Genomic DNA, 19,024 nt, shown 5'->3' with positions numbered 1-19,024 from the left:
CTCTTATTTCTCTCTGTCTCTCTCTGTCTCTCTCTGTCTCTCTGTGTCTCTCTCTGCCCTCTCTTTTCCTCTTATTTCTCTCTGTCTCTCTGTGTCTCTCTCTGCCCTCTCTTTTCCTCTTATTTCTCTCTGTCTCTCTGTCTCTCTGTGTCTCTCTCTGTCTCTCTGTGTCTCTCTCTGCCCTCTATTTTCCTCTTATTTCTCTCTGTCTCTCTCTGTCTCTCTGTGTCTCTCTCTGTCTCTCTGTGTCTCTCTCTGCCCTCTCTTTTCCTCTTATTTCTCTCTGTCTCTCTGTCTCTCTGTGTCTCTCTTTGTCTCTCTGTGTCTCTCTCTGCCCTCTCTTTTCCTCTTATTTCTCTCTGTCTCTCTCTGTCTCTCTGTGTCTCTCTCTGTCTCTCTGTGTCTCTCTCTGCCCTCTCTTTTCCTCTTATTTCTCTCTGTCTCTCTCTGTCTCTCTGTGTCTCTCTCTGTCTCTCTGTGTCTCTCTCTGCCCTCTCTTTTCCTCTTATTTCTCTCTGTCTCTCTGTCTCTCTGTGTCTCTCTCTGTCTCTCTGTGTCTCTCTCTGCCCTCTCTTTTCCTCTTATTTCTCTCTGTCTCTCTCTGTCTCTCTGTGTCTCTCTCTGCCCTCTCTTTTCCTCTTATTTCTCTCTGTCTCTCTCTGTCTCTCTGTGTCTCTCTCTGTCTCTCTGTGTCTCTCTCTGCCCTCTCTTTTCCTCTTATTTCTCTCTGTCTCTCTCTGTCTCTCTGTGTCTCTCTCTGTCTCTCTGTGTCTCTCTCTGCCCTCTCTTTTCCTCTTATTTCTCTCTGTCTCTCTGTGTCTCTCTCTGTCTCTCTGTGTCTCTCTCTGCCCTCTCTTTTCCTCTTATTTCTCTCTGTCTCTCTCTGTCTCTCTCTGTCTCTCTGTGTCTCTCTCTGCCCTCTCTTTTCCTCTTATTTCTCTCTGTCTCTCTGTGTCTCTCTCTGCCCTCTCTTTTCCTCTTATTTCTCTCTGTCTCTCTGTCTCTCTGTGTCTCTCTCTGTCTCTCTGTGTCTCTCTCTGCCCTCTCTTTTCCTCTTATTTCTCTCTGTCTCTCTCTGTCTCTCTCTGTCTCTCTGTGTCTCTCTCTGCCCTCTCTTTTCCTCTTATTTCTATCTGTCTCTCTCTGTCTCTCTGTGTCTCTCTCTGTCTCTCTGTGTCTCTCTCTGCCCTCTCTTTTCCTCTTATTTCTCTCTGTCTCTCTCTGTCTCTCTGTGTCTCTCTCTGTCTCTCTGTGTCTCTCTCTGCCCTCTCTTTTCCTCTTATTTCTCTCTGTCTCTCTGTCTCTATGTGTCTCTCTCTGTCTCTCTGTGTCTCTCTCTGCCCTCTCTTTTCCTCTTATTTCTCTCTGTCTCTCTCTGTCTCTCTGTGTCTCTCTCTGTCTCTCTGTGTCTCTCTCTGCCCTCTCTTTTCCTCTTATTTCTCTCTGTCTCTCTCTGTCTCTCTGTGTCTCTCTCTGCCCTCTCTTTTCCTCTTATTTCTCTCTGTCTCTCTCTGTCTCTCTGTGTCTCTCTCTGTCTCTCTGTGTCTCTCTCTGCCCTCTCTTTTCCTCTTATTTCTCTCTGTCTCTCTCTGTCTCTCTGTGTCTCTCTCTGTCTCTCTGTGTCTCTCTCTGCCCTCTCTTTTCCTCTTATTTCTCTCTGTCTCTCTGTCTCTCTGTGTCTCTCTCTGTCTCTCTGTGTCTCTCTCTGCCCTCTCTTTTCCTCTTATTTCTCTCTGTCTCTCTCTGTCTCTCTGTGTCTCTCTCTGCCCTCTTTTTTCCTCTTATTTCTCTCTGTCTCTCTCTGTCTCTCTGTGTCTCTCTCTGTCTCTCTGTGTCTCTCTCTGCCCTCTCTTTTCCTCTTATTTCTCTCTGTCTCTCTCTGTCTCTCTGTGTCTCTCTCTGCCCTCTCTTTTCCTCTTATTTCTCTCTGTCTCTCTGTCTCTCTGTTTCTCTCTCTGTCTCTCTGTGTCTCTCTCTGCCCTCTCTTTTCCTCTTATTTCTCTCTGTCTCTCTCTGTCTCTCTGTGTCTCTCTCTGCCCTCTCTTTTCCTCTTATTTCTCTCTGTCTCTCTCTGTCTCTCTGTGTCTCTCTCTGTCTCTCTGTGTCTCTCTCTGCTCTCTCTTTTCCTCTTATTTCTCTCTGTGTCTCTGTCTCTCTGTGTCTCTCTCTGCCCTCTCTTTTCCTCTTATTTCTCTCTGTCTCTCTCTGTCTCTCTGTGTCTCTCTCTGCCCTCTCTTTTCCTCTTATTTCTCTCTGTCTCTCTCTGTCTCTCTGTGTCTCTCTCTGTCTCTCTGTGTCTCTCTCTGCCCTCTGTTTTCCTCTTATTTCTCTCTGTCTCTCTCTGTCTCTCTGTGTCTCTCTCTGTCTCTCTGTGTCTCTCTCTGCCCTCTCTTTTCCTCTTATTTCTCTCTGTCTCTCTGTCTCTCTGTGTCTCTCTCTGTCTCTCTGTGTCTCTCTCTGCCCTCTCTTTTCCTCTTATTTCTCTCTGTCTCTCTCTGTCTCTCTCTGTCTCTCTGTCTCTTTGTGTCTCTCTGTGTCTCTCTCTGCCCTCTCTTTTCCTCTTATTTCTCTCTGTCTCTCTCTGTCTCTCTGTGTCTCTCTCTGTCTCTCTGTGTCTCTCTCTGCCCTCTCTTTTCCTCTTATTTCTCTCTGTCTCTCTCTGTCTCTCTGTGTCTCTCTCTGTCTCTCTGTGTCTCTCTCTGCCCTCTCTTTTCCTCTTATTTCTCTCTGTCTCTCTGTCTCTCTGTGTCTCTCTCTGTCTCTCTGTGTCTCTCTCTGCCCTCTCTTTTCCTCTTATTTCTCTCTGTCTCTCTCTGTCTCTCTGTGTCTCTCTCTGTGTCTCTCTCTGCCCTCTCTTTTCCTCTTATTTCTCTCTGTCTCTCTCTGTCTCTCTGTGTCTCTCTCTGTCTCTCTGTGTCTCTCTCTGCCCTCTCTTTTCCTCTTATTTCTCTCTGTCTCTCTCTGTCTCTCTGTGTCTCTCTCTGTCTCTCTGTTTCTCTCTCTGTCTCTCTGTTTCTCTCTCTGCCCTCTCTTTTCCTCTTATTTCTATCTGTCTCTCTCTGTCTCTCTGTGTCTCTCTCTCTGTGTCTCTCTCTGTCTCTCTGTGTCTCTCTCTGTCTCTCTGTTTCTCTCTCTGCCCTCTCTTTTCCTCTTATTTCTATCTGTCTCTCTCTGTCTCTCTGTGTCTCTATCTGTCTCTCTGTGTCTCTCTCTGTCTCTCTGTGTCTCTCTCTGCCCTCTCTTTTCCTCTTATTTCTCTCTGTCTCTCTCTGTCTCTCTGTGTCTCTCTCTGTCTCTCTGTGTCTCTCTCTGCCCTCTCTTTTCCTCTTATTTCTCTCTGTCTCTCTCTGTCTCTCTGTGTCTCTCTCTGTCTCTCTGTGTCTCTCTCTGCCCTCTCTTTTCCTCTTATTTCTATCTGTCTCTCTCTGTCTCTCTGTGTCTCTCTCTGTCTCTCTGTGTCTCTCTCTGCCCTCTCTTTTCCTCTTATTTCTCTCTGTCTCTCTGTCTCTCTGTGTCTCTCTCTGTCTCTCTGCCCTCTCTTTTCCTCTTATTTCTCTCTGTCTCTCTCTGTCTCTCTGTGTCTCTCTCTGTCTCTCTGTGTCTCTCTCTGCCCTCTCTTTTCCTCTTATTTCTCTCTGTCTCTCTGTCTCTCTGTGTCTCTCTCTGTCTCTCTGTGTCTCTCTCTGCCCTCTCTTTTCCTCTTATTTCTCTGTCTCTCTCTGTCTCTCTGTGTCTCTCTCTGCCCTCTCTTTTCCTCTTATTTCTCTCTGTCTCTCTCTGTCTCTCTTTTTCTCTCTCTGCCCTCTCTTTTCCTCTTATTTCTCTCTGTCTCTCTCTGTCTCTCTGTGTCTCTCTCTGTCTCTCTGTGTCTCTCTCTGCCCTCTCTTTTCCTCTTATTTCTATCTGTCTCTCTCTGTCTCTCTGTGTCTCTCTCTGTGTGTTGCTCTCTGTGTCTCTCTCTGTCTCTCTGCCCTCTCTTTTCCTCTTATTTCTCTCTGTCTCTCTGTCTCTCTGTGTCTCTCTCTGTCTCTCTGTGTCTCTCTCTGCCCTCTCTTTTCCTCTTATTTCTATCTGTCTCTCTCTGTCTCTCTGTGTCTCTCCCTCTGTGTTGCTCTCTGTGTCTCTCTCTGTCTCTCTGCCCTCTCTTTTCCTCTTATTTCTATCTGTCTCTCTCTGTCTCTCTGTGTCTCTCTCTCTGTGTTGCTCTCTGTGTCTCTCTCTCTCTGTGTTGCTCTCTGTGTCTCTCTCTGTCTCTCTGCCCTCTCTTTTCCTCTTATTTCTATCTGTCTCTCTGTGTCTCTCTCTCTGTGTCTCTCTATGTGTCTCTCTGTGTCTCTCTCTGTGTCTCTCTCTGTCTCTCTCTGTGTCTCTCTATGTCTCTCGCTCTGTCTCCCTATTTATCTCTCTCTGTGTCTCTCTCTGTGTGTGTGTGTGTCTCTCTCTGTGTCTCTCTATGTGTCTCTCTCTGTGTCTCTATGTATCTCTGTGTCTCTCTCTTTGTCTCTCTCTGTGTCTCTCTCTGCGTCTCTCTATGTCTCTCACTCTGTGTCTCCCTATGTGTCTCTCTAAGTGTCTCTCTCTCCGTGTCTCTGTGTGTGTGTGTGTGTGTGTCTCTCTCTCTGTGTCTCTCTGTGTGTGTCTCTCTGTGTGTGTCTCTCTCTCTGTCTCTGTTATTTCTAACCCTCCTGTCACCCATTCTCAGCAGATACATTGGTACCTTTTTCAGATTCTGTAAAATGTGACATTTTTAAGGGTTTTTAACATTCTAGGTTTCCAACAGACATCTTCCTCCTACATCTGTTTAATACATTCATGAAGAATTCAGACCCCTTGAATTTTCCCACATTTTGTTACATTACAGCCTTATTCAAATATGGAATAAATGGTTTCTTCCCTCACCCGTCTACACACAATACCCCATAATGACAAAGCAAAAGCAGGTTTTTAGAGATTTTTGCAAATTTATACACACATCTCCCCCTTACATTTACATAAGTATTCAGACACTTTACTCAGTACTTTGTTTAAGCACCTTTGGCAGTGTTAACAGCCTAGAGTCTTCTTGGGTATGACGCTACAAGCTTGGCACACCTGTATTTAGGAAGTTTCTCCCATTCTTCTCTGCAGATCCTCTCAAGCTCTGTCAGGTTGGATGGGGAGCGTCGCTGCACAGCTATTATCCAGTCTCTCCAGAGATGTTTGATCGGGTTCAAATCCGTGCTCTGGATGGGCCACTCAAGGACATTCAGAGACTTGTCCCGAAGCCACTCCTGCGTTGTTTTGGCTGTGTGCTTAGGTTCGTTGTCCTGTTGGAAGGTGAACCTTCACCCCAGTCTGAGGTATTGAGTGCTCTGGAGCAGGTTTTCATCAAGGATCTCTCTGTACTTTGCTCTGTTCATCTTTCTCTCGATCCTGACTAGTCTCCAAGTCCCTGCCACTGAAAAACATCCCCACAGCATGATTCTACCACCAATTTGTTTCACGATAGGGATGGTGACAGATTTCATCCTCTTTGGCCTTTAAATCTTGGTTTTATCAGATCAGAGAATCTTGTTTCTCATGGTCTGGGATTCTTTAGGTGCCTTTTGGCAAACTCAAAGCGGGCTGTCATGTACCTTTTACTGACAGGTGTGTGCCTTTCCAAATCATGTCCAATCAACTGAATTTACCACAGGTGGACTCCAATCAAGCTGTGGATACATCTCAAGGATGATCAATGGAAACAGGATGCACCTCACCTCAACGTCAAGTCTCATAGCAAAGGGTCTGAATACTTATGTAAATAAGGTATTTCTGTTTTTTTTTATACATTTGCATGACTAATGACTTTGTCATTATGGGGTATTGTGTGTAGATTGATGAGGGAAAAATGCATTCAAGGCTGTAATGTAAAGAAAATGTTTAAAAGGGATCAGTCTGAATATTTTCCGAATGCACAGTACATTCCTCCTTTTGGAATATGCCTTCCTCTTTATCATCTCCTCTTTGAGTTGTTTGATTAACTTCTCTCCTCTCACTTTCTGTCTCTCTCTGTCCTTCACTTTCTCACAATATCTCCCATCTCCCCCCACTCTCCCTCCATCCCTCTTTCAGTTCAATACACCTCACACTCCCTATTTACATCTTTCTCTTTCTCCATCTCTCTCTCCCTCTCTCTCTCTCGCTCCCTCTCTCTCGCTCTCTCCCTCTCTTTCTCTCTCACTCAATCCCCCCCCTCTCTCCTCCCCTCTTTCTCTCTCCCACTCAGTCTCTCTCTCTCTCCCTCTCTCCATCCCTCCCTCTCTCTCCATCCCTCTCTCTCTCTCTCTCCTAAAATGAGTGCACATGTTGCTGTGAGTGGAGGGCCTGATCCTCTGGATTTTTGACATTAATTCAGCAGGATTGAGATAATCCCTTGTCAGATTATACACACACATATACACACACACACACACACACACACGGACAGACACAGACACAGACGCACACGCACACGCACACACACACACACACACACACACACACACACACACACACACACACACACACACACACACACACACACACACACACACACACACACACACACACACACACACACACACACAGGCACAGACACACACACAAGGTCACATTTTCGCCCTCACCCAGTGAGTAATCCACTGTTATACACGGTCTAACCAGCTCATGTAGCCTGCCCAGTCCAACACCACGGGTAGTCATACATACACAGAAACTCTCTAACGTTTTAAATATATATGAAAGTAGAGTGGTTGTGTAACTAGAGTTATGAAACCTATCTACAATTGAAATGACAACGTGTTATTGTTGCATAAAGTGTCACCTGATGTACATCCCTTCACGGTTGATGTCCTTGTAGAAATTCTGCAAAACAACAGAGAGGAGTGTGAGACTTTGCTTGTTAGCGTGGACATGTGTGTGGGGAGAGAGTGTGTGTGTGTGTGTGTGTCTCATCACCAGCACACACACACACACACACACACGACGCACACACACACCACGTTTCTTCTCTTGTGCTCACTTACTGAGAATAACACTCAAGGCAGAACACACACATCTCCAGCGTACGTCCCCATCTAAAACACTCCGATAATCTCTGCATCCCACTGATGTCTGAAGGGCTATATAAAGTATCAAACTCCACAGAAAGATCATTCATCATTTAGAGTCAGTAGCATAAGCTAATGATGTGTGCAGCTAGCATGCATGTCTGAGTGATCCAGATGCAGCCCGAGGATCTGTGTGTTAGCTAAAGCATGCTAATGTCAGTTAGCCTGAGCTAGTGAAGATTGGCTTGCATATTGCACAGCATGCTAATGTCAGTTAGCATGAGGTAAGGATGATTAGCTTGCGTGTAGCATAGCATGCTAACGTTAGCTAGCCGGAGGTAAGGATATCTAGCTCTCAAAACAGCGCGCCATGAAAAGGAATGGCTAATGCATAGCCATAGGGGGGCTGAATAGGCCTAACTGTGCTTTACAGCTGTGTTACTGACAGACAGACCGCCCCGTGTGACTGCTATAGTGTCACAGTATAATACAGTAACACAACAACGACAGGCTAGCAATGCTTCTGAGACCCATCTTATATTTTACTGATCTGGGATTTTATATTTAGTCTAACAGATGCTGTTACTGGATGTTGTAGAAGACGAAGGTTCCAGTGTATTACTATTTTTAGAATGTATTAGAACGTGGTCATAATTAGTTGGATGTTACTTAGTGGCTGGTGATGCCATGGTATTGGCTACACGGCGGGCACTGTTGATTGGCATGGAATTGATTGTCAGATGATATACAGAGCAACAGATTGGTTTATTGTTGGGGAGAAGGGTGTAGTTTTGTGCTGAAAGTGATTTGCTCGAGGCGGCTGATGACACATGAAACACGAAGGTGTTTGTACAGCAGTTGACGCAACAACGTGCTAATCGCCGCGACACCAGATACGCTGATGAAAGATGCAGCAGTCTGCCCAATGTGGATCTTCCTGTCGTGGGCGGAGCGTACCAGCAGATTGACGGTGCAGCTCATGCGGTTGTTGCGGCTGTCGTCGCTCATCACCGTGCGGTAGTCAAGGAGACGCACCAGGAGTCCCTTCACCAAGTCAACGAAGTGCTCGACCTCTGGCCTTAACAAGGGATGCTCCACAGCACACTCCAACAGTCTGACAAACACACACACACACGGACACACACACGCACACACACACAAACACACACACACGTAAGCCAGTACGTATAAGGTTACAGTTTAAGGTTACAGATATTGCCTGTGATGTGGATATTGGTATTGATGAAAGACACCCACATGGTTTCCAGTAGCTCCATGTATCTCTCATCTCCTCCTCCTCCCTCCACCTCATGATCCAGCTTCAGAATGATCTCATTCTCAAACTACAGACAGACAGAGGGAGAGAAGCGATAGAGAATGGGTAAGCCTCTCGGGAAGCTGTAAAAGTCTGGGTGTGTGTGCGCACGCATGCGCGTGTGGTTGTGTGTGTGTGCCACTGTCACACCTTTTGGAAGTGCGCGGAGAGTTTGTGTTCACACTGCATCATATCGAAGAAGATGGGGATGGTGGCTCGTCTCAGCTCTTCCTCAGGAATCAGAGTCATCTCCAGGATAGGACCCACCATCCCAGGGATAAAACAGATCTTATTCCCACCTACACACGCACGCACACACACACACACACACACACACACACACACAGTCTCAGAGTCTGTAACACCCACATGCATACATTCACACGCAAACACGTACACACACGCACACACACACACACACACACACACACACACACACACACACACACACACACACACACACACACACACACACACACACACACACACACACACACACACACACACACACACACACACACACACTTACCCAGTTTGTACCACATGTCCCGTATGGCAAAACCGATGAGTCTCCTCATGTCTCCATACCTGAAGATATAAATAAATCAGCTTCGTTTTAGTACATTACTCGTTAATATTGCCAGAGGAGAAAAAAAAGAGAAATTGTTTAAATTGAATTCACTTTGCCAGGATCTTGTTCCTCTTGGTTGGAGAGAAGTGCTGCAGTTGCAATGACTCTTGGGTAATGAATGCCACAGCCAAATGGAAGTAATTATTCCACAACTACAGAGAGAAGAGAGGGATCAAAATAATGAGAATGTGTGTGAGAGAGAGAGAGAGAGAGAGAGAGAGAGAGAGAGAGAGAGAGAGAGAGAGAGAGAGAGAGAGAGAGAGAGAGAGAGAGAGAGAGAGAGAGAGAGAGAGAGAGAGAGAGAGAGAGAGAGAGAGAGAGAGAGAGAGAGAGAGAGAGAGAGAGAGAGAGAGAGAGAGAGAGAAAATGAGTGTGGAGTGTTCACTTTCATCATTTTCACACATACAAACACAAAAACTCACACATACACACACTGACCTGCACTTCAAAGTCATTGTTGTTGAGGAATTTGAGGTTCATGGTGTCAGCGTAGGTGTTGATGGCTCTGAGGAACACCCTGACAGAGACACAGTGTACAGTTTATGAGATGACAGCGTGATATCTATCTCTACCTATATACTGTATCAATGTTCTATATCTATCTCTACCTATATACTGTATCAATGTTCTATCTCAATGTTCTATATCTATCTCTCCCTATATACTGTATCAATGTTCTATATCTATCTCTACCTATATACTGTATCAATGTTCTATCTCAATGTTATATATCTATCTCTACCTATATACTGTATCAATGTTCTATATCAATGTTCAATATCTATCTCTACCTATATACTGTATCAATGTTCTATCTAAATGTTCTATATCTATCTCTACCTATATACTGTATCAATGTTCTATCTCAATGTTCTATATCTATCTCTACCTATATACTGTATCAATGTTCTATCTAAATGTTCTATATCTATCTCTACCTATATACTGTATCAATGTTCTATCTCAATGTTATATATCTATCTCTACCTATATACTGTATCAATGTTCTATATCTATCTCTACCTATACACTGTATCAATGTTCTATCTCAATGTTATATATCTATCTCTACCTATATACTGTATCAATGTTCTATATCAATGTTCAATATCTATCTCTACCTATATACTGTATCAATGTTCTATCTCAATGTTATATATCTATCTCTACCTATATACTGTATCAATGTTCTATCTAAATGTTCTATATCTATCTCTACCTATATACTGTATCATTGTTCTATCTCAATGTTCTATATCTATCTCTACCTATATACTGTATCAATGTTCTATCTAAATGTTCTATCTCTATCTCTACCTATATACTGTATCAATGTTCTATCTCAATGTTATATATCTATCTCTACCTATATACTGTATCAATGTTCTATATCAATGTTCTATATCTATCTCTACCTATATACTGTATCAATGTTCTATATCAATGTTCAATATCTATCTCTACCTATATACTGTATCAATGTTCTATCTAAATGTTCTATATCTATCTCTACCTATATACTGTATCAATGTTCTATCTCAATGTTCTATATCTATCTCTACCTATATACTGTATCAATGTTCTATCTCAATGTTATATATCTATCTCTACCTATATACTGTATCAATGTTCTATATCAATGTTCTATATCTATCTCTACCTATATACTGTATCAATGTTCTATATCTATCTCTACCTATATACTGTATCAATGTTCTATATCTATCTCTAACTACATACTGTATCAATGTTCTATCTCAATGTTCTATATCTATCTCTACCTATATACTGTATCAATGTTCTATCTCAATGTTCTATATCTATCTCTACCCATATACTGTATCAATGTTCTCTCTCAATGTTCTACCTATATACTGTGTCAATGTTCTATCTCAATGTTCTATATCTATCTATACCTATATACTGTATCAATGTTCTATATCAATGTTCTATCTCAATGTTCTACCTATATACTGTATCAATGTTCTATCTCAATGTTATATATCTATCTCTACCTATATACTGTATCAATGTTCTATATCAATGTTCTATATCTATCTCTACCTATATACTGTATCAATGTTCTATATCAATGTTCAATATCTATCTCTACCTATATACTGTATCAATGTTCTATCTAAATGTTCTATATCTATCTCTACCTATATACTGTATCAATGTTCTATCTCAATGTTCTATATCTATCTCTACCTATATACTGTATCAATGTTCTATCTCAATGTTATATATCTATCTCTACCTATATACTGTATCAATGTTCTATATCAATGTTCTATATCTATCTCTACCTATATACTGTATCAATGTTCTATCTCAATGTTCTACCTATATACTGTATGAATGTTCTATCTCAATGTTCTATATCTATCTCTACCTATATACTGTATCAATGTTCTATCTCAATGTTCTATATCTATCTCTACCTATATACTGTATCAATGTTCTATCTCAATGTTCTACCTATATACTGTATCAATGTTCTATCTCAATGTTCTATATCTATCTCTACCTATATACTGTATCAATGTTCTATCTCAATGTTCTACCTATATACTGTATCAATGTTCTATCTCAATGTTCTACCTATATACTGTATCAATGTTCTATCTCAATGTTCTATATCTATCTCTACCTATATACTTTATCAATGTTTTATCTAAATGTTCTATATCTATCTCTACCTATATACTGTATCAATGTTCTATCTCAATGTTCTACCTATATACTGTATCAATGTTCTATCTCAATGTTCTATATCTATCTCTACCTATATACTGTATCAATGTTCTATCTCAATGTTCTACCTATATACTGTATGAATGTTCTATCTCAATGTTCTATATCTATCTCTACCTATATACTGTATCAATGTTCTATCTCAATGTTCTATATCTATCTCTACCTATATACTGTATCAATGTTCTACCTATATACTGTATCAATGTTCTATCTCAATGTTCTATATCTATCTCTACCTATATACTGTATCAATGTTCTATATCTATCTCTACCTATATACTGTATCAATGTTCTATATCTATCTCTACCTATATACTGTATCAATGTTCTATCTCAATGTTCTACCTATATACTGTATCAATGTTCTATCTCAATGTTCTATATCTATCTCTACCTATATACTGTATCAATGTTCTATCTCAATGTTCTATATCTATCTCTACCTATATACTGTATCAATGTTCTATATCTATCTCTACCTATATACTGTATCAATGTTCTATCTCAATGTTCTATATCTATCTCTACCTATATACTGTATCAATGTTCTATCTAAATGTTCTATATCTATCTCTACCTATATACTGTATCAATGTTCTATCTCAATGTTCTATATCTATCTCTACCTATATACTGTATCAATGTTCTATCTCAATGTTATATATCTATCTCTACCTATATACTTTATCAATGTTTTATCTAAATGTTCTATATCTATCTCTACCTATATACTGTATCAATGTTCTATCTCAATGTTCTACCTATATACTGTATCAATGTTCTATCTCAATGTTCTATATCTATCTCTACCTATAAACTGTATCAATGTTCTATCTCAATGTTCTACCTATATACTGTATCAATGTTCTATCTCAATGTTCTATATCTATCTCTACCTATATACTGTATCAATGTTCAATATCTATCTCTACCTATTTACTGTATCAATGTTCTATCTCAATGTTCTACCTATATACTGTATGAATGTTCTATCTCAATGTTCTATATCTATCTCTACCTATATACTGTATCAATGTTCTATCTCAATGTTCTACCTATATACTGTGTCAATGTTCTATCTCAATGTTCTATATCTATCTCTACCTATATACTGTATCAATGTTCTATATCTATCTCTACCTATATACTGTATCAATGTTCTATATCTATCTCTACCTATATACTGTATCAATGTTCTATCTCAATGTTCTACCTATATACTGTATCAATGTTCTATCTCAATGTTCTATATCTATCTCTACCTATATACTGTATCAATGTTATATCTCAATGTTCTATATCTATCTCTACCTATATACTGTATCAATGTTCTATATCTATCTCTACCTATATACTGTATCAATGTTCTATCTCAATGTTCTATATCTATCTCTACCTATATACTGTATCAATGTTCTATCTAAATGTTCTATATCTATCTCTACCTATATACTGTATCAATGTTCTATCTCAATGTTCTATATCTATCTCTACCTATATACTGTATCAATGTTCTATCTCAATGTTATATATCTATCTCTACCTATATACTTTATCAATGTTTTATCTAAATGTTCTATATCTATCTCTACCTATATACTGTATCAATGTTCTATCTCAATGTTCTACCTATATACTGTATCAATGTTCTATCTCAATGTTCTATATCTATCTCTACCTATAAACTGTATCAATGTTCTATCTCAATGTTCTACCTATATACTGTATCAATGTTCTATCTCAATGTTCTATATCTATCTCTACCTATATACTGTATCAATGTTCAATATCTATCTCTACCTATTTACTGTATCAATGTTCTATCTCAATGTTCTACCTATATACTGTATGAATGTTCTATCTCAATGTTCTATATCTATCTCTACCTATATACTGTATCAATGTTCTATCTCAATGTTCTACCTATATACTGTGTCAATGTTCTATCTCAATGTTCTATATCTATCTCTACCTATATACTGTATCAATGTTCTATCTCAATGTTCTACCTATATACTGTATGAATGTTCTATCTCAATGTTCTATATCTATCTCTACCTATATACTGTATCAATGTTCTATCTCAATGTTCTACCTATATACTGTATCAATGTTCTATCTCAATGTTCTATATCTATCTCTACCTATATACTGTATCAATGTTCTATGTCAATGTTCTATATCTATCTCTACCTATATACTGTATCAATGTTCTATCTCAATGTTCTACCTATATACTGTATCAATGTTCTATCTCAATGTTCTATATCTATCTCTACCTATATACTGTATCAATGTTCTATCTCAATGTTCTACCTATATACTGTATGAATGTTCTATCTCAATGTTCTATATCTATCTCTACCTATATACTGTATCAATGTTCTATCTCAATGTTCTATATCTATCTCTACCTATATACTGTATCAATGTTCTATCTCAATGTTCTACCTATATACTGTATCAATGTTCTATCTCAATGTTCTATATCTATCTCTACCTATATACTGTATCAATGTTCTATCTCAATGTTCTATATCTATCTCTACCTATATACTGTATCAATGTTCTATATCAATGTTATATATCTATCTCTACCTATATACTGTATCAATGTTCTATCTAAATGTTCTATATCTATCTCTACCTATATACTGTATCAATGTTCTATCTCAATGTTCTATATCTATCTCTACCTATATACTGTATCAATGTTCTATCTCAATGTTCTACCTATATACTGTATCAATGTTCTATCTCAATGTTCTATATCTATCTCTACCTATATACTTTATCAATGTTTTATCTAAATGTTCTATATCTATCTCTACCTATATACTGTATCAATGTTCTATCTCAATGTTCTACCTATATACTGTATCAATGTTCTATCTCAATGTTCTATATCTATCTCTACCTATATACTGTATCAATGTTCTATCTCAATGTTCTACCTATATACTGTATGAATGTTCTATCTCAATGTTCTATATCTATCTCTACCTATATACTGTATCAATGTTCTATCTCAATGTTCTATATCTATCTCTACCTATATACTGTATCAATGTTCTATCTCAATGTTCTACCTATATACTGTGTCAATGTTCTATCTCAATGTTCTATATCTATCTCTACCTATATACTGTATCAATGTTCTATCTCAATGTTCTACCTATATACTGTATGAATGTTCTATCTCAATGTTCTATATCTATCTCTACCTATATACTGTATCAATGTTCTATCTCAATGTTCTATATCTATCTCTACCTATATACTGTATCAATGTTCTATCTCAATGTTCTACCTATATACTGTATCAATGTTCTATCTCAATGTTCTATATCTATCTCTACCTATATACTGTATCAATGTTCTATCTCAATGTTCTACCTATATACTTATCATGTATCAATGTTCTATCTCAATGTTCTACCTATATACTGTATCAATGTTCTATCTCAATGTTCTATATCTATCTCTACCTATATACTTTATCAATGTTTTATCTAAATGTTCTATATCTATCTCTACCTATATACTGTATCAATGTTCTATCTCAATGTTCTACCTATATACTGTATCAATGTTCTATCTCAATGTTCTATATCTATCTCTACCTATATACTGTATCAATGTTCTATCTCAATGTTCTACCTATATACTGTATGAATGTTCTATCTCAATGTTCTATATCTATCTCTACCTATATACTGTATCAATGTTCTATCTCAATGTTCTATATCTATCTCTACCTATATACTGTATCAATGTTCTACCTATATACTGTATCAATGTTCTATCTCAATGTTCTATATCTATCTCTACCTATATACTGTATCAATGTTCTATATCTATCTCTACCTATATACTGTATCAATGTTCTATATCTATCTCTACCTATATACTGTATCAATGTTCTATCTCAATGTTCTACCTATATACTGTATCAATGTTCTATCTCAATGTTCTATATCTATCTCTACCTATATACTGTATCAATGTTCTATCTAAATGTTCTATATCTATCTCTACCTATATACTGTATCAATGTTCTATCTCAATGTTCTATATCTATCTCTACCTATATACTTCATCAATGTTTTATCTAAATGTTCTATATCTATCTCTACCTATATACTGTATCATTGTTCTATCTCAATGTTCTACCTATATACTGTATCAATGTTCTATCTCAATGTTCTATATCTATCTCTACCTATAAACTGTATCAATGTTCTATCTCAATGTTCTACCTATATACTGTATCAATGTTCTATCTCAATGTTCTATATCTATCTCTACCTATATACTGTATCAATGTTCAATATCTATCTCTACCTATTTACTGTATCAATGTTCTATCTCAATGTTCTACCTATATACTGTATGAATGTTCTATCTCAATGTTCTATATCTATCTCTACCTATATACTGTATCAATGTTCTATCTCAATGTTCTATATCTATCTCTACCTATATACTGTATCAATGTTCTACCTATATACTGTATCAATGTTCTATCTCAATGTTCTATATCTATCTCTACCTATATACTGTATCAATGTTCTATATCTATCTCTACCTATATACTGTATCAATGTTCTATATCTATCTCTACCTATATACTGTATCAATGTTCTATCTCAATGTTCTACCTATATACTGTATCAATGTTCTATCTCAATGTTCTATATCTATCTCTACCTATATACTGTATCAATGTTCTATCTAAATGTTCTATATCTATCTCTACCTATATACTGTATCAATGTTCTATCTCAATGTTCTATATCTATCTCTACCTATATACTTCATCAATGTTTTATCTAAATGTTCTATATCTATCTCTACCTATATACTGTATCATTGTTCTATCTCAATGTTCTACCTATATACTGTATCAATGTTCTATCTCAATGTTCTATATCTATCTCTACCTATAAACTGTATCAATGTTCTATCTCAATGTTCTACCTATATACTGTATCAATGTTCTATCTCAATGTTCTATATCTATCTCTACCTATATACTGTATCAATGTTCAATATCTATCTCTACCTATTTACTGTATCAATGTTCTATCTCAATGTTCTACCTATATACTGTATGAATGTTCTATCTCAATGTTCTATATCTATCTCTACCTATATACTGTATCAATGTTCTATCTCAATGTTCTATATCTATCTCTACCTATATACTGTATCAATGTTCTATCTCAATGTTCTACCTATATACTGTATGAATGTTCTATCTCAATGTTCTATATCTATCTCTACCTATATACTGTATCAATGTTCTATCTCAATGTTCTATATCTATCTCTACCTATATACTGTATCAATGTTCTATCTCAATGTTCTACCTATATACTGTATCAATGTTCTATCTCAATGTTCTATATCTATCTCTACCTATATACTGTATCAATGTTCTATCTCAATGTTCTATATCTATCTCTACCTATATACTGTATCAATGTTCTATCTCAATGTTCTACCTATATACTGTATCAATGTTCTATCTCAATGTTCTATATCTATCTCTACCTATATACTGTATCAATGTTCTATCTCAATGTTCTACCTATATACTGTATGAATGTTCTATCTCAATGTTCTATATCTATCTCTACCTATATACTGTATCAATGTTCTATCTCAATGTTCTATATCTATCTCTACCTATATACTGTATCAATGTTCTATCTCAATGTTCTACCTATATACTGTATGAATGTTCTATCTCAATGTTCTATATCTATCTCTACCTATATACTGTATCAATGTTCTATCTCAATGTTCTATATCTATCTCTACCTATATACTGTATCAATGTTCTATCTCAATGTTCTACCTATATACTGTATCAATGTTCTATCTCAATGTTCTATATCTATCTCTACCTATATACTGTATCAATGTTCTATATCTATCTCTACCTATATACTGTATCAATGTTCTATATCTATCTCTACCTATATACTGTATCAATGTTCTATCTCAATGTTCTATATCTATCTCTACCAATATACTGTATCAATGTTAACTGTATTGATATGTTATCATTATACATGCCATCTGATATCTATATCAATTGGACCTGATACGAATATTCATGTAAATTATATCAATAATAAAATATTGACACAGTATCCATATATACGGATATCCATATAGCTTGAGCAGGTACTGATAATACATGAGTAATTATTAAAATAATTCAAATTGTTATGTAAAGGGACTAAACTATTTAACCATATTTAACTTAATCTAAGTTTAAAAAGTGAAGTTCAAGTAAACTAGCTGACTATCTTCCCTTTGCCTTTCTCTTCCAGGCACAATCTATCTTTTTAATCCTGTAAAAGAACTGATTGCTCCCTCCATCTGACCTCTCTATCGTTTCTCTCTAGGAAACACTATCTCCTCATCCTTCCCTTATTAACCCGTGTCCACTCATCCTTATCTTCTCTCTCTCTATCTATCTCTTTATCTCTCTCACCCTCTCTCTCTCTCTCTGCACTGTGCTATCGGCCCTGGCCTATGGAAATCTCTCTGTCTCTCTCAACCCCCCCCCATCTGTATCTCAGGGCTAGTATCATGGTGTGTTATCTAAGGCCTTGTCTGGTCTCATAGGATAAACAGTCCCTTACAGCCTAGGGACATGACAAATCCTGTAGAAGCTACAATCCACAACAACAACACATCTGCTCACCGTGGACCTAATGTAACAGAATGGAATATCAGTTGCATGTTTGAAACTTTGGTTCAACGACCCCTGTTGTTAATGAGACAACGTCGGCCTTCAGCCCAGTTCAGATACAACGGCCGACACGAGGCGAGGCAAAATGAAACTAGCCACTTTTAGAATGTTGTGTTGTACAGCAACTGACTAAAGACAAGGCATTTAGATCACGGAGACTAGGCATGCGGTTGAGACAGTTTCCACGGTAACGGGGAATCTTTACATTGACGTGATGAAACTTTGAAACCAAGCTGCCACTGCCCGTAGCAACGTGTTGCAGCAAACGATTGTCATGAAATACATGCACCAGAAACAGGGTACACTTTTGTGACTGTGCAGCAAAATAGCTAGCTACAGTAGCTCTCTTCTTGGCTAGCTAACTGGTTGCTTGGCTGAACACAGAACATTAGCGTAACGGTCTCTGATTGGCTAAATGGGTCCGTCTCGATCACAAGACCTTAGCTAAAGGTTTTACATACCGAATCTTGGAAACTCCGATTGACGACATGAGATGTTCT

General features: G+C 38.0%; 1 protein-coding gene across 1 annotated transcript in view; it reads right to left on the bottom strand.

Moving 5' to 3' along the window:
• Positions 1 to 19,024, bottom strand: part of LOC139366186 (dedicator of cytokinesis protein 2-like) — a 155,079-nt gene that overhangs the window by 18,932 nt on the left and 117,123 nt on the right. The window contains exons 29-35 of the mRNA XM_071103373.1: positions 9,434 to 9,512; positions 9,047 to 9,147; positions 8,894 to 8,952; positions 8,515 to 8,663; positions 8,307 to 8,392; positions 8,007 to 8,163; positions 6,824 to 6,864 (exon numbers count right to left, since the gene is read on the bottom strand). Of these exons, the coding sequence (XP_070959474.1) occupies positions 6,824 to 6,864; positions 8,007 to 8,163; positions 8,307 to 8,392; positions 8,515 to 8,663; positions 8,894 to 8,952; positions 9,047 to 9,147; positions 9,434 to 9,512 (672 nt within the window). The remainder of the gene's footprint in view (positions 1 to 6,823; positions 6,865 to 8,006; positions 8,164 to 8,306; positions 8,393 to 8,514; positions 8,664 to 8,893; positions 8,953 to 9,046; positions 9,148 to 9,433; positions 9,513 to 19,024) is intronic.

Source organism: Oncorhynchus clarkii, chromosome 14 (assembly GCF_045791955.1).
Source record: "Oncorhynchus clarkii lewisi isolate Uvic-CL-2024 chromosome 14, UVic_Ocla_1.0, whole genome shotgun sequence".
Classification (NCBI taxonomy): Eukaryota; Metazoa; Chordata; class Actinopteri; order Salmoniformes; family Salmonidae; genus Oncorhynchus; species Oncorhynchus clarkii.
Note: the sequence above shows the minus strand (reverse complement) of the source record. Positions and strands in the feature narration are given on the sequence as shown.